General features: G+C 42.7%; 2 protein-coding genes and 1 long non-coding RNA gene across 4 annotated transcripts; all 3 read right to left on the reverse strand.

The window, feature by feature from the left end:
* Nucleotides 1-630: 630 nt before the first annotated feature.
* On the reverse strand, nt 631-15,126 carry LOC108884646 (uncharacterized). The gene is made up of 6 exons (XM_018678662.2): nt 14,959-15,126; nt 11,592-12,507; nt 11,325-11,329; nt 10,329-11,031; nt 7,501-7,604; nt 631-1,514 (listed from the first exon to the last, which is right to left on the reverse strand). The coding sequence occupies exons 1-6, from the start codon at nt 14,981-14,983 to the stop codon at nt 646-648; spliced, it is 2,622 nt and encodes an 873-aa protein (XP_018534178.2). The 5' UTR covers nt 14,984-15,126; the 3' UTR covers nt 631-645.
* LOC127143351 (uncharacterized) lies at nt 1,815-5,533 on the reverse strand. The gene is made up of 2 exons (XR_007814702.1): nt 5,261-5,533; nt 1,815-3,220 (listed from the first exon to the last, which is right to left on the reverse strand). It is a non-coding gene; the product is annotated as an uncharacterized LOC127143351 (long non-coding RNA).
* On the reverse strand, nt 12,361-20,901 carry LOC108884718 (thioredoxin-interacting protein). Of its 2 annotated transcripts, XR_007814699.1 has the most exons (8): nt 20,434-20,901; nt 20,048-20,123; nt 19,796-19,943; nt 19,452-19,664; nt 19,231-19,377; nt 18,737-19,066; nt 16,682-16,783; nt 12,361-12,507 (listed from the first exon to the last, which is right to left on the reverse strand). XR_007814699.1 is itself a non-coding variant. In XM_018678778.2 (7 exons), exons 1-7 carry the CDS (start codon nt 20,699-20,701, stop codon nt 18,574-18,576), a joined length of 1,230 nt encoding a protein of 409 aa, XP_018534294.1. In that variant the 5' UTR covers nt 20,702-20,898; the 3' UTR covers nt 18,488-18,573. The 2 variants fall into 2 exon arrangements, 1 of the variants encoding a protein (XP_018534294.1); XM_018678778.2 differs by lacking the exons at nt 12,361-12,507; nt 16,682-16,783 and adding an exon at nt 18,488-18,621 and having other exon boundaries at nt 20,434-20,898.
* Between the last annotated feature and the right edge of the window lie 777 nt (nt 20,902-21,678).

The following is a 21,678-nucleotide window of genomic DNA, read 5'->3' on the forward strand; positions in this document are numbered from 1 at the left end:
CTATTTTGGACATATATTTTTATGGTTCGGTGGTCATGCCACAATGTCTTGGCTATATCATTTGTAGATTCCCCCTTGCTCAGACTCTTGTCAGTTTGACTCTTTTCCTCTTTGGTCAGGTCACTTTTCTTGCCTATGGTCAAAGCTGAATAGGACTTGCATAATAATGTGGCACAGTTATATACACATGGTCTGTGATAAAGGATATTAGAAAGTTTTGTAGATTCAAACAAAAAGGGTTTTATTAAAGCACAAGGCCTTAAATACATCATACTAAGACACTATTTTGTTCTGAACAGCAGTCTTGCAGATTTTCAAGTAAAGATCACTTGCATAATAATTTGCTATGCAGTGTTGAAATGTCACTGTTCTTCTGAACTTACACTTTTACCAATCTGTACTCAGACCTCCTCAGAACAACAAAAAACCTAATGATCTAATGAAAAATGTTTCTGCACAAATTACAGATTATGATGTGAGGACTGTTTTGGATTGAAGAGTTTAGGAGTGTCTTAGTGATCAGTGAAACTAAAATGCTCATAATCTCAGAAAAAAATAAATGTGATCAAATCAAAATTACAGTTACCATGACAATTCTGTGTCTCCATTTTAACTTAAGCAGCTGCAGCTGATTAATATTGAATATCACTGTATAACACAAGCCTTCCCCTTCACTGCCATTATAGCTCCTACAGCAGCTCCCACTGCACCTCCCACCCCAGCTCCCACTCCAGCCCCCAAGCTTCCAAAAGCTGTTCCAACAGTTGCTCCAGCTGCAGCTCCAGCACCAGCACCCTGTAGTATGCCCTGAATAAATGCATTGTTTTTCTCTGCCTTTCTTCTTGTTTCATTGGGATTCATGTCTGGATTTTCTCTCTTAAGACGCTTCTCTTCTTCTCTTATGGCTCTCTCAGCTTCTTGGAACATTTCATTGGTGTAGTAGCTTCCTCCATTTCCCTGAACCATGTTCTTGATCTTCCTCACCAGCTCAGTGACTTGAAAGCAATCCCCGTCTGTGTTGTCAAAAACATGGGATCCTCCACCACACTGTTTGACAAAATCACGCAGAGATCGAGTCTGGCTAATTAATGTGTCCATGGAAACTTCTTCCCTCTTCAGATCATCTCCATGGGTGAACAAGGCCATGGTGTATTTTCCTGCCTTTTTCCCAAACATCTTCTGAATGATTTTCACTGTTTCTTGTTCTTCTTTTGTGAATCTGTTTGGCTGGAGGACAATCAGGAACACATGAGGACCAGGAGCAACAAATGAGATACATTTAGCGATCTCTTTCTTCACCTTCTTTAATTCTTTACCAGTGTCAAACAGACCTGGAGTATCAACAACAGCCAGTATGTGACCAGCAACTTCTCCTGTTTCCTTTTTACACTTTGACGTCACTGAGGACATGGACAGTTTAGATTCAAAAGCTTCTCTTCCTAAGATGATGTTTCCTACTGCACTCTTGCCAACTCCAGTTTTCCCAACAAGTGTAATCCTGAGTTCTTCTGTCTCTGTTGGAGAATTTCAAAAGACATTACTGATGTTGTAAAAAACGTTTTACCATGTATCTTTGTCAGTACCACTGATAATAAATAATAACCCTGAAAACAACCGTGTTACCTGTTAAACAAACTAACCATAATAATCAGCTGCTCCATTATATGCGTGTGCAACCTGTTGCAACCGCTCTAACTCAACTTTCCTATTTTTTCAATTTTTATTTTAAACAACAATTTCCCACAAGGGATTAATAAAGTATTCTGATTCTGATTAACATGCAGCTGGGATATGACCTCTCTTAGAAAACAATGAACTGGAAACAAACTTTATTCAGAACCTTTGAAACAGATATTACAAAGTGTCAGGACAGGAAAAGAATATGTATGTTCAGACATCGCTGAATGATGATTGTATGTTTTACTGTTTACAATGGTTCCTCCACTGCATCAATACATGGTCCAATTCAAAGGAATGAAGACTATTTTTTCACACAGCAGGAAGTCTGTCTGAATGCAGCCAACACAAGGGTTGACTGGCATGTCATGGAGGGAAACCAATACAGGCACGAGGAGAACATGTAGACTTCACACAGAAAGGACTCAGTCTGTTGACAGGTGATGATGGTGCCCATGCAGTGCCACAGAGTTGGCACTGAAGGAGGAAATTAAGCCCATAAAGAGGATACTGGTATAGATTCCAGTCCAGATATTGGAGGATGAAATGGAGGGTCATGTTTAAAGCATTCAGAGGTTGACCTGTTTAGGCACTCCCCAGACAAAAGCAAAGTCATAAGATGATGATTGCTGTTGGAAGTTTCTGAGTGTACAGGCTTTTAGTGTTTTTCATCACCTTGCTAAACCTGTATGTCACCTCCATACTCCTGTCCCTATTCCCTCCTGCTTTTCCAGCTTTAGCCAACTGAGCTTAGGTTTGAAACAGGGTTTATCATTGTTGTAACCTGGTGCATGTTGGTATGCGGCAGCAGTGCTCACAGAAGCTGATGTAGGACATCACATCCTCTATATACTCATCTAGACAGTTGGCAGCTGTCCTGAAAACATGGCTGTCCCGGTGCATTGCTGTGGTAGGTGCTGCTGATTGTAATGACAATACTACTACTACTGGTAATAATAATAATAATAATTACAAAACGGTTTTGATTCATCTCTTGAACACAAGACTGGTGCTATCCAGAGGGTGGGAGAGCAATTGAGAAAAGCCCTGTCACACAATGACCAGAATATGATTCTGACTGGTGGAGACAGGAGGTTGGAGAGTGGTGGTGTAGCAGGTTGATGATGTAGGACGGAGCCTGGTCATGGAGGAGAAACACTGAATGTCAGGGTGTTAGAGGTGTGAGGAGAGGACGAGCTCTCAGAGGAGATCAGTCTTCACAGGTTGTTGAAGACAGAGAGAGACGCTCCTGCTCTGATCTGGGAACTGGTTCCACCATCAGAGAACCACAGACCAGAACAGTCTGGACTGAGAACAGCTTGTAGTCAGGGATGGAGATGATGATCCTTGGAGGAACACAGAGTCTGAGAAGGAGCAGAAGCCTGAAGGACTGAGTTCAGACCCAGAGGTCTCTCTTTAGGCAGCAGCAGAGACCTGGGTTAGATCCAGACGGCCATGTTTAGCCAGTGGAGGTCATGTGACCTTTGAGGCTGATCAGAGACCAGACGTACTGCTGCATTCTGGACCATCTGTAAGGGTTTCACTGTGTGTGAAGGGAGGACATTGTCAGCGAAGGACCTAGTGTTGTGTGACGAACAGCCCAGTGAAAATATTGTATGATTGTTTTTACCTCTTTGACAGCATGTTACTTTGTTCTGTATATGAATATTAGTCCTTCACATATGAACTCTGGAGAATGTCCAGAAAATTAGGTCTGGACATCCTCACTTTCACTCATCTGGCACACAGTGAGTGAAAGCGAGGATGTCAGAGACATTGTGATTTCTATGATGGAGTGTGATCAAAGGAGACTAGAATTTGGTGGTCAAAGGTCAAAGGTCAAGGTCACTGTGACCTCACAAAACATGTTTATCACCATGACTCAAAAATTCACACACTAATTATGACAAAATTTAACAAAAGCGTCTCACTGGATAAAATAATGAAGTGATGATTTTTTATATCCAAAAGTTGTTGTTTTGTTTCACTCTGGTTGTTTTAGGGGGACCAGCAGAACCTGGTCTGGGTCTGGGACTGTACAGTCTGTTATTGAACTCTGAGGGACAGCACTGCTTCAGATGGTAAAACAGATCAGTGTTGTTAACGGTCTTTGTGGAAACATGCTATCAACACAATTTGCTTCTTGCTGGCCAAAATATCTCCACACTGCTGATTTCCTTAGACCCTTCCCCTCAACAGTCTCCTCGTCTTTTGAGTCCTTTGTCGTCATTTTCTCTTTTATCTCTCTCCCACTCCTGACGTACAGCTGTTCACGGCTGCAGCCACCCCAACATTATCTCGTGTTGCTGCTGCTCCCAGACTGCGTGAGACAACGTAACCTGACATGGCTGTAACTATTCCAGTCACGTGACTGGTTTGTGCTCTTCTAATTATCATTGGCTTTCCTGTTGTCTGTCAAAACATAACATAATTATCAGTTATCACCCAGCCCTATGTTCTGGCCATTATTCAACACTATAACTCAAAAACAGAAGGGGAGACTGTGAAGGTATTTTGTGTGACTGGACTTGTTGATGGAAGCCAATAGACAACTCTGTTCTGCCTGATGTTCCATATTCATGGCCCATTGCCATCATCACTGTTTCAGCAATAAGAATGAGGAACTCAGCTTGTTACCTCCACACCTAGAGACAATCACACCCAATATTTTCTGAGTCATTTTAATTTTTGTGGTTTTGTTTGATCATGAAGCAAAATTAATTTGCACACAAGACAAAGCCAAACAGGCTAATCAGGATCCCTCTCGGTATGTTTTCCTTGAATGGAAATTCCCTAAGAGAAAATGAGCTGAGCAAACACACAGGTCACAGGAATGTAGCCATTACTGAGGACGTGATACCAGGTATACATCATATACCCACTAAGAAAGCTCCAGGATTTCTGTAAACCTGCTTAAATGTGGACACGAATACATAACAATAAAGTTTTATGAGACCTTTCTCTTCAGTGATTTTACCAGGTAGAGTATAACTTTAGCAGGTGAAGACATCTCCTCCATTCACTTCCATCCATAGATTCACCCTGTGTATTTTTTGTTATCAAACACAGAACAAGGTGGTTTCCCATACAATACATATACTCTATGTGTTAGCGAGCGTGGTGTCTATGGGGAGTTGCTCTCGGATGTGTGTGTATGAGGCTGGGAGCGAATCATCACAATAAACCCAGTGTTGTACTGGCTGTCAAATGTACACGAAGAACCAGGTTGGTTTACTGCATCAGTGAAACATCAAAAAATCCAAAAAGTTTGTACCTGCTGTCTGTGTGCCTGTCATTCAGGGTTTATGAGATCATGCTGTGTTCATGTGCTGGGACTGTTGTCATATATAATGTACATGTGCACTCAAATAACAGCAGCTTCTGCACCCACAATTCATAATTAAGAAATAAACTGTAGATAAACAATGGAACTCACTAATAAAACAGAGAGAAAAACAAATAATAAGTAAAGGTAATCAGAGACTGAATATGTTGTTCCTGAGTTTTACTGAACTTCATCTAAAGTTAGTGTTGAAATTTATTACAGAAAATTAAATTATTATAAGAGTGTAAATGTACTTACCAGGCTGAGAATTTCTGGCTGCCATCTTTGACTTTTAGAGGCGGTGAATGGATGAGGTTGTTGCTGAGCTGCTGTTGGTAAATATTTTATAGCTCTGATATAAATCCCCACCCTCTCACTCCCACATACTTCAGATTCATGTCTTTTGTTCAGAGTGATCTCAGTGGATGTTTTCATTATAGCGAACAGGAGCTGCTGGCAGCCAAATCTGAAGGATGTTTTAATGATACAAATGCGCCACAAAAGTGAACTAATGAACTATTTTCACCAGATTAGTTTTGCAGTGTTGAGTAAATCTGAACACAGCAAAACTAAAACTGAAACTGAAAATGGAGATAAAGTAATTAAAAATATTCCCACAAACGATTCAAGTCATTTCAAGCAGGAGTACACTGAACAATAAGAATCAGCAGGAAGTAAATAATATGTCTTCCTGTTAATTAAGTTTTTCTTGATGGAGGAACTATTGTGTTTCTCTCTGCAATGTTGTTGTGTTGACCTCACTCTTTAAGGTTCCTTTACGACATATCTGTTAGGATTTGATGCTTTCTAAATCAAACTGAACTGAAGCCACAGTAAGAACACTGATCATCATGTTACAGTCCAGTGTTCAGGTATGAAACCTCGGCTCCTTCATTCATCTGGATGTTACTTTGACACGTACCACCACCTAAGCATTGTTTTAGACCAAGGACAGGATAGTGCCCCCACCACACCACAAACACTGCTCAGAAACATCTGTAGGAACACAACATAGAGCCCAAGGTGTTAACCTGGACTCCAAACTCCCAGATCCTGATCTGATCCAGGATCTGTGGGAGGATCCAGAACAATCCAGATCCATGGAGACTGCACCCTGCAACCCACAGGACCCAAAGGATTCCGGATTCAGAGGGACCTGATGATACGATATAATTAATGTTATTGATTTCACCGATCAGTGGTTTCATGTTTGAGCTGATCTGAGCAAATTCACAGAAATGACAGAAACAATCAGTGATATGTGATCAGAGATGTGTGACTTTGTTCTGTTACTGTGCTCTGAGAAGAGGTTGAATGTTCATCAGAGACCTACACTGACACATAATGAAGATAGTTATGAAAACTGATCTCAAACTAATGTAGTGTTAATGACTCAGTGACTTTAAGAAAGAGTGAAAAGAAAAGTAGAGAGTGAAAAGTAGAAAGTACTTGAGAGGGAGTCGACACAGGTGAAAAGGGGAGGGACTGTGATGTTATATAAGGATGTTATATAACAATGTTATATAAAGATGTTTTCATTGTTTTATGAAAATACTTTCACAATCACTCTTTTTAATAATTTTTAAAAATCTTATCAGCTCAGACCAGAATCAGTTCCCATGAATAAAACACACAGTCCAGTTCTGAAAAGTACTTTTACCACAGTGCCGTACTACAGAGCAATTTTGAAGTACTTTTACTTCACTTGAGTATTTCCACTGTATCCTATTGTAATATAAAAATATAGATTACGGTCTAGACCTGCTCTATATGAAAAGTGCCTTGAGATAACATCTGTTGGGATTTGGTGTTATATACATAAAATTTTACTTGACTATACTGCTACTACATCTAAGACCTAAATACTTTTACGTTTTACTGCACTACATGTATTTGATCGCTTTAGTTTCTTTTCAGATTCAGATTTTATAAAAACATGATCTACTCATAATGATATGATCCAGTACAGTAAAAGTACCTCATATTTGAGTAAATGTACTTAGTTACTGTACGTCTCAGACTGTGATGAACAGATGAATCATCAGGCTGTTGGTTCAGACCAATGCTTCAATGAACTGTGCAGCCTGTAGGGGGCACTGTGGGAACTTAAATGAAAAGGTTCCTCACTTTGTTTTGTTCGTGTGGAACATGACTAAACTTTCTATCAGAGGAACTGTGAGTTAGAGTAAATTCTCTAAGCAGCTGTAGAGAGGTTTGTCTCAGTCAGTGAAGTTTACAAGAAGCAGTCAAATTATTAAATGAAAAGTCTGAGTTCAGTTTGAATCCATCACAATAACATCTACAGATCCAGACAGAAATCTATGAGCAAAACTTCAACAGCCACATAAAGACAAACTCAGCTGAATACCACCTTAAAAACAGCAGGAAATAAAGGATACCTCCTTAAAATAGCAAGAACCAAAGGTCTGGGACCAGTTCACTCAGTTTTCCCAGAACCAGAACCAGGTGAAGCAGGTTTTAGTTTCTCTGCTCCTTACCTGTGGAGCAAGCTTCCTGAACACCTGAGCTCTGCTCCACCTGTCGGTTTGTCTCCATCAGGGATTCAAACATCAGCTCCTTTACTGTGAAAGTCCTGATGAGCCTGTGACGACCAACAGGAAACAAAAACAAGAGTGACCAGAGGAAAATAAAAACCACCTGAAGGTCTGTGACAGCAGCTTGTTGTACTGAGCTCAACAACACCACCACCAACACAACCGTACGTCACACTGCTACATCCCCTGATCAGCCCATCACCTCCTTACCCACTCACTCACCTCACTGATCCCATAAAGTCCTGTGGGATCCAGGTGGAGCAGGTGGGTCAGGATGAGGATTCAGTACTTGTAGTGAATTATTAGTACTTTGTGGTATTGATACTTACACAGGTGTGTTGAGGTGCTGGGAGCAGACTGACAGTGAAACAGAACAAACAGAAGAACTGACAGAGCATGTGACAAAGGCAGGTGTGAATGATGAGGGAGCTGGGATCAGGTGTGTGAGTGGGGAGGGAAGGTCAGGTGACTACTGAGCAGAAACAGGTGAGCAGGTGGAACTGAAGACAAGGAAAACCTCTGAGGACACCTGGTGGACGGATGAAGAATCTCAGGTCAGAGCCAGAGTCAGAGCTGAATTCATGTTGATTCATCAAGAAATGAGTTTTCATGTTGAACTAAATGTTTCTGTCCTTTTCTTTTTATCACCTTTTATTGTCTCTTTTCTTTTTCTTATTATTAGTTTTTACTTTGAGTTTGAGTTTTTAGTAGATTTTAGTAGTAGTACTGTGTACTGTCAGTATATAGTAGTACTACTGTGTTCTGAGTCAGAGTCTGAGTCTATGGATACTTTCTCATGTTTTTAAGCTTTTGTACCAGAGTTTTACCAACATTTTCTCAGAGTTTTCTCAGCGTTGTTTTAATGTGGTTGTGTAGAGTTTTATCAGTGAGTGTTTGGCTGTTGGAGAAATAAACGGCAGCTACACAAGGAGTTAAAGATGTGTTTATTATAACATGATGTGTTCACTGACCCAGACTGTAGAGGACTGAAGTGACCTGCAGGTGGAGCACTAGACTCACTCTGTCAGAGTCAGGAGATGATCAACAGCCTCATTATTCGCCACAGGAGATCAATCAATCAATCAATCAATCAATCAATAATCAAAGAAAACACAACAAATTGATACAACATACTGCCTTACAACCACACTGCTCTGAACATCTACAGTACATGATGTAGTACATGATGCAGTACATGATCTGACAGAGGAGAAAAACCATTTGTTAAGACTGTAAAATCTACAGAATTCAAAATGGAGGACAGTCTGTTTAGAAAAACATGATTTGATTTTAACCGATGAAAAAGAGAAATTAAAGCTACAAGAGGTGTTGAACAGGCCTTTGATTTCTGTGCCCGTCAGGGGAGTGGCAGCCATGGGGTCAATGAGATTTAATAGCCGTTGGATACAGAACAAAAGAGTTAAAAATCATTTACTTTGTCTATAAGTTGCATATTTTCATCAGCCACCTGCAAGCTGAAGCCAAGCTGATCAAATCTCTGGGAGGAGTTATAATGTCTGTAAATGGATAAAATTGGTGCTCAGGTCCTAAAAATATTTACTTCTGTGCGTCATGACTGAGGATCAGACCACAGAGGTCAGAGGTCAGCTTGTCACCTGACATCAGGGTGGATCTAATCATTATCAGCAGATCAATAACTTTGACTTGTTCAGAGACTTTTTATTGATCCAGAACTACAAGGTGTGATCAATAAGTTCAGAGACTGTTCTTGTTCAGAATGAATGGAGTGTGACAAGGTAACATTCATGCAGTAGGTCAGTTACTTTAGTGGGTCTGGGATACGTCATGTGATCAACAAAGGGATCAGAGAGTCTGCAGCAAAGAGGCAGTGACGAGGTGTTTTCAGTGATATTCATGTTTCAGGAAGGACAGAGCATCACAAGAGGCCAGAGTGAACCTCCATGAGACCAACCCAAGAAATGTCCAAGAAGTTGAACAAATTGTTATATAGTATCATCACTGAGGGAATCACCGGAGTTCAGACATCCTCTCGTCTAATCTGAACACTGACTCTGCTGAGTTCATGTCCAGACTCCTGAACAGAAGCAGCGCTGTGTTGAACTCTGTGAGGATCTGTCAACAGGTCCTGGACGACCCAACCTTCATGTTGAGGATCATCACTGGTGATGAGAGTCTGGTCTACGACTACGAGCCAGAGACCAAACAGCTTCACAGAGGAAGAGCTGCAGACTCCAAGACTGAAGGAGGAGCATCAGGAGAACGACTGAGACCAAGATCATTCTTCTCTCTGACAATAAATTGGTTGTGCACTGTGAATTCTTCCTCCATTCAACACAACTGACCTGAACTGTGGTGTGAGAGCAACTGGGTACTTCATTGTGATAACAGAATCATGCAAGTTTTTGACCACAACAACACAACTGTTTCTCTCCACCTGTTTTGACTCAGTGGAATAAATCCATCATGAGTCACATAGTTCTTGATTCTCCTACAGAACAGGACTTCAGGAGCAGCAGCTCTGAGTGCTTTGTATCACTGCATGTGGGGACAACTTTGAAGGTGATGGTGACCAAATTTAAATCAGGTACAGTTTTTAATTGTTATAGGTGCAGTCTCTGAACTTATTGATCACACCTTGTATGTTGTGTTATATTGGACCAGTATGACCAGTTCTGCTCTCTGTCATTCGCCTTCTCCTTTTCCTTCTCCTTCACTCACTTCCTCTTTTAATCCATCTCCTTCTTTCCTGTCCTCTCTCTCCTCTCCCTATTCCTCCAGCTTTATCTCACTCTATATGTTCCTCAAACCATCTGAAGACGCAAAAGATGATGTTAAATAACCAATGGAATCTCTGGTAAATCATCCTGTAAACCCTGAGGATTAAACTCAGTGACTGAGAAGATCTTTTCTGATAAAACAATCTTCCTCCCTCAGAGACTGAATCTATTTTCTCAAACAGCTCTTTGACCTGATCTCTGTTTTCCATCTCTCTGTTGTTGAACACATGGTACTTGCCGCTACATTTGTCGAGCAGCTTCTTCAGGTTCTTGTCGTCTCTGACAAACTGATCTATGTTGGTGTTTTCCAGTCGGTCTCCGTAGGTGAACAGCACCATGGTGTGTTTAGAGACATCAGGACTCAGCAGCTTCTGCAGAGTCTCCAGATCTCCCTGCTCCTGTTCAGTGAATCTTCCGAGCTGGATGGTGAGGAGGAAGATGTGAGGACCTGGAGAGCTCAGATCTACAGCTTTTTCCAGCTCTGCCTTCATCTCCTCTTCAGACAGCTGAGAGCTGAAGAGTCCGGGGGTGTCGACCACAGAGACTCTATGACCCTGAACATCCTCTTCTCTCTTCTCACTGATCAGAGTCAGAGGTCTGGAACTGAACCTACAGTCAAACTGCTTCTTTCCCAGGATGGTGTTTCCTGCTGAACTCTTCCCAACTCTCTCCTGACCCACCAGCACCACCCTGAGGTCAGAGCTGAGGTCAGACCCTGAAAACAACACAGGTTATTAGAGCTGGGACAGTGAGTGAGACGCTCTGACCACCAGGGGGCAGTGCACAGTGTTTTAAAGCATCAACCACACAAACATTCAGACTGACACTGAAAACTTGTTGCAGTCTGTATTTTGATGCTTTAAATAAAAGTGTTGTAGAATAATGGTCTAACAGATCATCATTTGGTTTATTTATATTTATTAACATGTTAGAACACAGATGTAAGTACACATGTACACAAGTACATGGGATATATGAAGCAAACTGAATCTCACTGAATGTTCACACCTCCTCTGACAGAACGAGAAAAACTCTTTTATTAAAGACGTTCCTGTTTCCTTTTCTTCATGTTTAACAGAATATTGACAGAATATGACATGAGGATTGTTTTAGATTAAAGATTTAAAAAGTCACAATCACATGATGAATAATGATCAGTGAAACTAAAATGTTAATAATCTCTAACATGAGCAGAAAACTACCTGCAGGTAAAGACCATACATACTGTGAAGAAGAAGAAAACATAAAATGTCATCAAACCAAAATCAGTATCACTGTATAACACATGCTTTCTCCTTCACTGCTGCAGCTGCAGCTCCCACTGCAGCTCCCACTGCAGCTCCCGCTACAGCTCCCACTTTAGCTCCTGCTGCAGCTCCCACTCCACCTCCAATGCATCCAACACCTGCTCCAACAGCTGCTCCCAAAACTCCTCCTACTCCTCCTCCAGCTGCAACTCCAACACCAGCGGCCCAAATAAATGAATTATCTCTCTCTGCCTGTCTTCTTGCTTCGCTGGGATTCATGTCTGGATTTTCTCTCTTCAGACGTTCCTCCTCTTCTCTTATGGCTCTCTCAGCTTCTTGGAACATTTCATTCGTGTAGTAGCTTCCTCCATTTCTCTGAACTATACTGTTGATCTTCCTCAGCAGCTCAGTGACTTGAAGGAGATTCTTGTCTTTGTTGTTAAACACATGGTATCCTCCATCACACTGTCTGATGAAGTCACGGAGAGGTTCATTCTGACTGATTAATTCATCCATGGAGACCTCTTCCTCCTCCAGCAGCAGGTCTCCATGTGTGAACAAGACCATGGTGAACTTTCCTGCCTCCTCTCCAAACATCTTCTGAATGATTGTGACTATTTCTTTTTCCTGTGTTGTGAATCTGCCCAGCTGGATCACGATCAGGAACACATGAGGACCAGGAGCAGCAAATGAGATACATTTAGCGATCTCTTCCTTCACCTTCTTTAATTCTTTACCAGTGTCAAACAGACCTGGAGTATCAACAACAGCCAGTATGTGACCAGCAACTTCTCCTGTTTTCTTTTTACACTTTGATGTCACTGAGGACATGGACAGTTTAGATTCAAAAGCTTTTCTTCCTAAGATGGTGTTTCCTACTGCACTCTTTCCAACTCCAGTTTTTCCAACAAGTGTAATCCTGAGTTCCTCTGGTTCCTCTGGTTCTGTTGGAGAATTTTAAAAAACATTACTGATGTTGTAAAACTGTAAATTCAAGCTTTACCATGTGTCTCTGTCAGAACCACTCTCTAAAATAATTTGTTTTTTCACATTGCAGCCCAAACTGGGTGGCACAGAGTTGACCAACAGTCCTCAGCTTCATTAATGTGCTGCTGGGATATAAAACAAGTAGAGAATAATGAACTGGAAACAAACTTTATTCAGAACCTTTGAAACAGAAATTACAAAGTTAGGACATGAAGACCATTTTTAAACCCCGTACAAAGTCTGGCTGAATACAGCCTCAGCTTTCAGATGTTAGACCTCAGAACTCACAGAGGTCAGCAGCTCCTTAAAGTACAAACAGTAACTACTGCTTTAGAGGAGTGAGGAGAGGAGGAGCTCTTAGAGGAGATGAGTCTTCAGAGGTTGTTGAAGACAGAGAGAGGTGCTCCTGCTCTGATCTGGGAGCTGGTCCACCATCAGGGAACCAGGAGCTGGGTGGAGGACTGAGACAAGTAAGACCACAACCAGGAGACAGATGCCTCATGGTCAGAGAAGGAGAGCTGGTCAGAGAACACGACTCAGGGTTTCAGACCACATTCAATTCAAATTAATTCAGTTTTATTGATACAGCGCAGAATCACAACAAAAGTCATCTGTTACTTTTCATATAGAGCAGGTCTAGACTCTTTAAAATAGGTATTTACAGAGAGAGACCCAACAGATCCTCCATGAGCAGCACTAGGCAACAGTGGAGAGGAAAAACTTCCTTTAAGAGGCAGAAACCTCGAGCAGAACTAGACTCAGGGTGGGAGGGGCCATCTGCCTCGACCGGTTGGGATGAGAAAGAGAGAGAGGGTCATCGGGGGGAAACAGCAGATATAACTGGGTGTCATCTGTGTAGCAGTGATATGAGAAGCCAATGTAACCTATTGTTGAAGTCCATTGTCCCCACCATGGCTGTGGTTGAAGAGTCATTTTTGCTCAGGAAGGTTCTTAAATGACTGAAATGATCCTGCAGTATCTGAGTGGCAGCCATGATCAGACCTGGTCCAGGTCTCTACATGTTCAGGAGCTTCACTGCTTCAGAGGAGACACTGGAGCTTCCTTTATCAAAGGAGAGAATGACGTCCCATGATTCCTTTCAGCAGCAGGGTTTAAGGCTGTTTGTGACTCAAACAGAAACTGATGGAAATCCTTCCTGATTAGCTGAGCTCCAGATTTCTTCTCTTTCAGATCCAGTCAGGTCATTGACCTGGTGTTAGTTATTAATGGAGAGGGAGGTCTTTAGATTTGTAGTTTGTTGTTCAGCATTACTTTGTTAAACCTTCAGATCTAATTAGACTCAACAGTTACATGTTATATTGGTTTTTAGCTCAACAACACTTCACTGAAATCAGCCTGAGCTCTGTGAGTCTGTTAAACTGAGAGTTTATAAAACCGTAGAAGACGTCACATTTCTACAGGTTTATGTTCTGACTGTTCCTCATTCTGTTTCCATCAGTGGAGAAATTAGCCTAATTTAACAAGATGTAACTGTATTTTGAAAAGCGGTTTTTGAATATTATTTTTAGTGTGCTATTTGGGTCAAATTTATGCTGACACTGATTTATTTTATTTCCTTAAATGAATGTTGCCTTCTGTGAGTCTAGTTAGCATAATCATAATAATAATAATAATAATAATAATAATTCCGTGTTCTCCAAATATCATTTAGGATTTTGAATCTTTTATAAATCACATCATGAATAAATAAAATAAATGTATTTAAGACTTTAAAACTGAATAATGACAGTGAGTTATTATCTGGAAAATTCGACCTTCAGTCTAATCAACTAAATCATTACGTATAGATATTATTGTTTACTTTCATCATCAGTGTTTCCACAACAAAGATATGGAACCCTGCTCAACTTGTTACCTCCACATCTAGAGACAGTTGTTTCTGAGTGATCTATTTTTAACATCTGTTTGTCAGTGATCACGAAGCTAAAACTTTACACACAAAACAATAGTGAGACTGTGATGGCTGTTACACCAGAACAGGTTTATTAAGATCCCTCTCAGCTTCTCTTTTCACAAATGAAAATTCCCCTGATGATGAAGGAGGTTCTGAGCTGAGCCTGAGGACTGTGGCTGTTTGTAAGGACATGATGCCTGTGTATTTTTGATTAATTTTAGCACACAGAGGTTAGTTTAAAGGCCAGTTCCTTCTATTTTAAATGCTCAGTCAGTTAAATTATTCATGTTACACACTACATCAGATTTAACAAAGATTTTCACAATAAAAGACAAAGACATAAGCTGTAGATAAAATATAGAACTCACTGATAAAACAGAAAAACAAATAATGAGTAAAAGTCATCAGAGACTGAACATGTTGTTCTTTAGTTTTACTGAACTTCATCTAAAGTTAAAGGCTGAAATTAAAATAAATGTGTAAATGTACTTACTGAGCTGATGATATTTGGACATCATCTTTAATGGGTGATAGAAGGGTGTAGTTTTATCACTGCTGAGCTGCTGTCAGATAATATTTTATAGTTTCGATTCATCTCATATCAGTCTGACTTTCCTCCCCTCCCTGTTAACACATCATGTCTGGACTGATCTGCCATTGGCTGCATTTCTCATGTGATATTCTCTCGCTCCTCTTCCCCGCCCTGAAAATGTTTTCTTCACTACAGGAAACAACAACCTCAGAGCTGCAGCGAACAGAAACGTTTAGACAAAGATCCAGATCAGTTTACTGTTCGTGGTGTTTTCTTTTGTACCTCCACTCCATCACTCAGCTGTTCATCTTATATTAAAGAACAATCACAGAAACATGTTTCCAGTTTCAGTTCCCATGAATAAAACAAACAGTCCAGTCCTCACAGAGAGATTCAGATTCTACAAACACACCATCATAAACATACGATGATTAAACAGCAGAGACATGAAAACAAAATACTCAGGTACAGGTGCATTATACTTGAGTAAATGTACTTAGTTGCTGTCATTGCTGCTCAGACTGTAATGAACAGTGCAGCCTGTAGATGGCGCTGAGAGAACTGTTCAATAAAAAGTTCTTTATTTAGTCAGTGAGTGTAAACGTGTCAACCTTCAGGGACAGTAACTTCATGAAGTTACAATCTGTTTATTTACAGCTGCTGCTGGACGTCCAGAAATACCTCCATCCCTCTGTCCATCTGTCCCTCCCTCCCTCCCTCTGTCCATCTGTCCATCTGTCCCTCCCTCTGTCCCTCCCTCCCTCTGTCCTTCTGTCTGTCTTAGGTCCTTCCAGGAAATCCTCTCTGCTCTGATCTGAGGTCTATCTTTACACTTTTATTTTGGAAACTCTTTCTATGAAGCACATTTCCTGTTGTTGGACTGAAACAAACTTAACGAGTGTCAGATGCTCGTTAAGGTTAATTACCTGCTGTGGTGTGTTCACTGTGGCTGGTTAACATGAGCGCTGAGTGCAGCAGGACTCAGTTTAAATCCACTTGAGACCTGAACCTGCAGGATCTGGACTGTGACAGTGGTGTGCTGCACGTCGTCCCCAGCCTGCTGTGACCTTTGACCTCCTCTCTGTCTGCAGGTTGACTCAGAGCTAACGTTAGCATTAGCTCAGTGTCTAAATGTGGAAACAGAAAGAGGAATCTGAGCAGCGGCGCTGACTCAGATGATCACTCTCTGAACGAGTGACTGCCGGGCGTTGGCCAATCACACGCAGCCTGGGAGACCCTGCCAACCAATGAGATCGAGGACAGGCTGCCGGTCATGCAGGTGGAGGACTGCAGCTCCGTGATGAAGTGAGTGAAGCATCGATGCCAAACGTTAGATGATGAGAGCAGATTCTGGTTCTGTTCACACTGAACCTGAATGAGTGTGTGTATATGTGTGTGTGTGTGTGTGTGTGTGTGTGTGTGTGTGTGTGTGTGTGTCTGTGCAGCTGCAGTGTGTTGTCATTAGAGGTCAAAGGTCAGACTGAGTGTCTGATGTGAACAGCTGCAGTCACAGTAAACAACAGAGTCACATTACACTGATGATACAACACATACACACACACACACACACACACAGTCCATCAACACTAAACCTGAAATTTAAACCAGGTCTAAACTCTGAAAACAAAGTTCCCAAACGTTTCGACTTAAATAAAAAATTCTTACTTTTTAAAAATGTTTTTACCTGTCGATCACTGAGCTCAGGCTCCGCCCCCAGACAGGTGTTAACAGGACGTCGTCAGAAGACCTGGACGACCTGAGGAGGTTTCACAGGGTCCTGATCCACCTGAGGACAACCAGACAGAAGACGATTAGACAGGACCAGGACCAGAACACAAAGTTCTCAGTCCAGACACAAGAATCCAGAAATAAAAAGTTCACAAATTCAAAACAGAAAAAAATCCAGAGAAAAGACAAACAGAGTCCAACAGTCATCAGAGGGACAGGAAGAAAACAGGAGATCCACATTCAGGAAACAAGATGTAAGCCTGAGCAGAGGAACAAATAAAAAATAAATAAGCACAAATAAAACAGGAGGTTAAAGACAATGGGAAAGAAAACCAAAATAAAACCAAGAAAAATGATGATTACCAAAAAACACCAGAGGAAATACTCAACAACTGAAACCAACTGGACCAGGACCAGAACCAACATCTGGTGTCATTCCTGCTACAGTTCACATTTCCTGTGACTCAGAACATGAAGACAAACTGTTCCTACTTTTCTAAAAAGTCCACACACACAGAAATCTCCTGATTCTACAGACATGTTCCAGAAATCTTCTCCTTTCATGTTCATTACATTCAGAGACAGAAGTTCAGTGTGAACAGAGACTAAAGAACAGGAACAGACACTGACCTTTATCCCACTTCAACAGACTTGTCTCATCAACGCTGAAAAAGAAGAAAATTATAAATAAATTCAGTGATAACAGTAAACACTGTGAAAATACATCCAACTTAGAATATCTAAAGTAATAAGTCAGTGTTAAAATAGATCTAAACCAGGATCAGAAACAAGGTCGTCCTCGGTCTCTGATCCTGGTCCAGGATCCTCCTGTACTCCCTCCTCTGGAGGTTTTCCAGAACGGTTAGGAGGAGACCTCAGGGTGGACCCAGAACTCTCTGCAGGGATTAAACACTTCAGGAAATGTTAGAGAGGTCAGGAATATTCTGCTCAGCTGCTGCCACCATGACTGCACCCTGAGGAGGAACATGGACAGATGATGAATAACAGATATATTTTAACTTAACGTTGTATTCACTAACTGTCCTTCATGATGGACGACAGCTGTTTAACGACAGCAGCTGTTGATGAGATGATGTCTGAGGATGAGCTACAGTCTATCAGTAAACTCCTCTGCTCACCTGTGTTTACCTGAATCGACTTCAGCTTCCTGTTGTTTGTTGAACCAGATGCTGCTAACAAGATGGTTTCCTCCACACACAGGGACACCGCTGATCAGAGGCCTTTGAACAACATCTTTACAGCATCAGTTTTTTAAAACAAGCATTTCATGTGTGCACATGAGGAGTGGAAGTTTCCTACTCTCTCCAGTACACTTGAACGCACCATCCAGATCATTTACTATCAACACAGTGACAGTAAATACAGTCAGTGTGTTGATCAGACTTCAGGTGATTCTGTTAAGTTTTAAATGTGTATTTTAGTTTAAACAGTGTCAACATGTGATGTTTGTTATTTTAGTTTTTATTTTGCGATCGTACGTTAAACCTGTTCTTTGTAGACGATGGTAACAATGACAGAGGACACCAAGGACACAGAAGACAGAGTCGTGTCAAACCATTTTATTCTTCCGGTAAAAAAATAAACATCTGTTGTTTTTTTTTACAAAATATTTACAACTGTTAGTACAAAACAACCAATCAGTAACACAGGACTGAGAAACAGGAAGTGTCAAAAACACTTCACAACAAAACGTTTCATCTGGAGACATCAACAGAAAACTGATGAGTGTTCATCATCAGGGGGAATAACGGATGGGGGACGCCAACGCCGACTCAGGCTTCGCCCCCAGGGTTCAGTCCAACCAGGACAGGCGTTAACAGGACGTCTTCAGAACACCTGGACGACCTGAGGAGGGTTCACAGGGTCCTGATCCACCTGAGGACAACCAGAGAGAAGATTAGACAGAACCAGAACCAAGACCAGAACCAGAACAACACTGATCTCGGTGAGTCTGACTGCATCTCAACATGAACCAATCAGATTGTCTCACCTCGCTGTATGCGGGGGGAGGGGGATAGTACAGTTCAGGTGCCCTCATGAAGAGTCCGCCCTCCTCGTCGTCGTCCTCGCCGCCGTCGTAGTCGTGGAGCAGCGGGGTGCGGGGGCCGTCCACCCTCAGGTCTCTGTGGATGTTACTGTAGCTGGGGGGGGCCGAGGGGAAGGAGGACCAGCTGCTCAGGGACCCAGCCTGACTCCCCAGGGACCCGACCTGGCTGCTCATGCTGCTGGTCCGGCTGCCGACACCACTGAATGGGACCGTACCGATGACCAGGGGCAGCTCCAGGACCAGCTTCTCGCTGCCGGGGATGTGCAGGTAGATCTGGATGGGGGTCGGGGGGGTAAAGGTCAATGTCTCAGATGATTTTACCGCTTTTAGCTGCACTGACCTGAGACCAGGTCCAACCTACAGTCTGATCAGGTCTGATGAGGTTCAGGACCTGAACCTGTCCTGACAGAGGTATGATGTCATTAACCACGACTCACCATGAGGGCGTAGTCCACCTGGATGATGTCACAGTCCAGCAGGGACGGTTTCAGTTTGGGGACCCTGATGGTCTTTCCCTGCCACATGTCGCACATCCCAGAGATGATGTGGTTTCCTCGGACTGCCGACAGTTTCTGACGCAGCACCTGAACAAGACGACACACGGGTCAGATCCCAGAGATCTGGTTTCTAAGATCAGAGTCCTCGGTCTGAGCCTCACCTTGCTGCGTCCGTTGGCCAGGTACGTGTGTTTGGCGACAATGGCGGCCTTCGGCACCACAATACGAGAACACGTGTTCTCAAACTTGGCATTGATGCTGATGTCCTCGCCCTCGCAGAACCCCTTCCTGTCAATCTGAGCGCTGATGGACACCTGGCCGTCAGGTATGAACATACAGGTGACCTTCTTCTGTTTGGAGGCGGCAGCCGGAGCCTGAGGGAGTCAGAGGCACCGGGTCAGAGGTCGGTAAAGGTTCACACTTACGAACACAACCATGATCTGACAGGACAAACAATCTGATCCTCCCTCAGTGACTCTGTCTGAGTCTCTGGGGGTTTTCGTACCAGTAGGTCCGGTCTGTTGACGTCCAGCGGCTCCTCCACCTCAAACTCCCTCTCACACTGCAAAGCATGCTGGGAAGGCCTGTCCAGCTCCGCCCGGGCGTAGTACCGGACATAACCGAACTTCCCTTTATAGGATGAGACCAGGCGCCTGTGGACAGACCAGAGGACACGTCAGGACAGGTGATCAATAACCGATCAGTGATCAATAACTCAATCAGTGATCAGATCCTCTGTGATCGCTCGGACTCTCACCCCGGAGCCGGAAGCTCAAAGCCGAACTGGAAGCTGTAGGTTTTCCCGGGCTGCAGCAGGAAACAGCCGTCAGAGTCTGAGAACAAACACAGAGGTGGTTCATGAGCAAGGCAGCGACACACAGGTTCAACTCCAACACACGGCTCACACTTTGATCTGGACACAGTTCGACTGAAATATCACATTTTAAACAACTTACAACATATTAAAACATGTTAAAACATACTGTCAGTAATATTACATATTAAAACATTTAATGTCTCAAACTGATGTTTATCGTCTCTGTTTTTTTAAATAAAGTTCCTGAGCTCTGCTTCCTGTTTCATCAGTTTGAATGTATTAAACTTTATTAATCTGCAGCTGTATTAACAGTGGACCCTCGGTACCTTTGCTGAGCTGCTCCTCCAGCCTCAGCTCCTCTTCGTACTTCAGGTACTCCACCTCCTGGCTGCGGCTCCTCCGGTTCTTCCCGCCGCGGTGCTCCACGCGGGCGCAGCCGGCGGCGGTGACTCTGAGGCCGGACACTCTGCAGGGCTGAGTCGCCTCCAACTGCACGGAGCCGGACAGTTTGTCCCCGCTGCTGTAGAAGGACCTGCCCGGGTCCGAGAACCGCAGTTGGAACACCTTCATCTTACTGACCGAGGACAGGACCATGACGGACCCACGGAGACCGGAGAGAGTTCCAGATATTACCGGGAGGAATTTAATCAAACAGAAATAAAATTATTATGAATGAAGCGAAAAAGTCTGAGTTTCATTTAATGGAAACAGGTCAAAGAAGAATCAAAGTAGAATAAAGTTAGATGAAGTGTTTGTGGAGTCTCAGTGTTTCTGTGTCGGTAAACACGGTCAGTTTTATACCGGAGCGGTGTGGGGGGGGTCCCGGTCTCTTGTTACCGGCTCACCGACCAGCACGTGCTCAGAGTATGGACACGCAGCTCCACTAGCAGGTGGAGCTCTCTGATTGGTCAGCCCGGGCTGGTTGGTGGGATGTAGCCAATCAGAGCGCAGAGAGGGCGCGTGGACAGTCCGTGCCTTTGAGGGGGGCGGGGCCTGAGGCTGGGCAGCCATAAATGAAACAGAGTCTGAACAGTGGAGTCATCAGAGACAGAATAGAACCGAGTCTACTGTTACAACAACAACAGCTCATACAGTAACAACAACAACAACAACAACAACAACAACAACAGCTCATACAACAAGAAGTGAACAGGAGTAGTTTGTGTTTGAAATTATCTGAACATCTCTGCTGATGAACGTTCACACTGAGAAGCTGCAGAACAGGTCACGCGTCTGATTGGCTAAAAGCCTGCAGGTGTTGTGGATGCAGCTCACCTTTTCAGTTGTGTCAGGCTGCCTCTGTGATGTTTCTCTGGGAATACATGATGAATAAACTGTCAGATGACTGAGTGATGGATGAAGGAGGCAACAACAGAGTGAATTTAAGACACTGTTAGCCAAGACATGCTAACAACACTATGCTAACTGTATGCTGATAAAAGTATTCTAAAAACAGTATGCTAACAAGAGTATACTAACAGCATTGTACTGACAGCACTATGCTAACAGTATGCTGATAAGTGGATACTAACAGAAGTATGCTAACCTAACATGTGTTAGCTCTCTAGCTA

The sequence above is a fragment of the Lates calcarifer genome, linkage group LG15 (assembly GCF_001640805.2).
Source record: "Lates calcarifer isolate ASB-BC8 linkage group LG15, TLL_Latcal_v3, whole genome shotgun sequence".
Lineage (NCBI taxonomy): Eukaryota > Metazoa > Chordata > Actinopteri > Centropomidae > Lates > Lates calcarifer.

What these genes read in the sequence shown, in the direction of transcription:
- LOC108884646 (XM_018678662.2), bottom strand. Translation starts at nt 14,983, where the DNA reads ATGATGTCCAAATATCATCAGCTCA. An exon ending in TGGTTTGAGGAACATATAGA is followed by an intron (nt 7,605 to 10,328) that starts GTGAGATAAAGC and finishes TGGTCGTCACAG; the next exon opens with GCTCATCAGGACTTTCACAG. An exon ending in TCAGGAAGCTTGCTCCACAG is followed by an intron (nt 1,515 to 7,500) that starts GTAAGGAGCAGA and finishes ATTCTCCAACAG; the next exon opens with AGACAGAAGAACTCAGGATT.
- LOC108884718 (XM_018678778.2), bottom strand. Translation starts at nt 20,701, where the DNA reads ATGGTCCTGTCCTCGGTCAGTAAGATGAAGGTGTTCCAACTGCGGTTC. An exon ending in GGAGGAGCAGCTCAGCAAAG is followed by an intron (nt 20,124 to 20,433) that starts GTACCGAGGGTC and finishes GTTTGTTCTCAG; the next exon opens with ACTCTGACGGCTGTTTCCTG. An exon ending in TTTGAGCTTCCGGCTCCGGG is followed by an intron (nt 19,944 to 20,047) that starts GTGAGAGTCCGA and finishes GTCTGTCCACAG; the next exon opens with GCGCCTGGTCTCATCCTATA.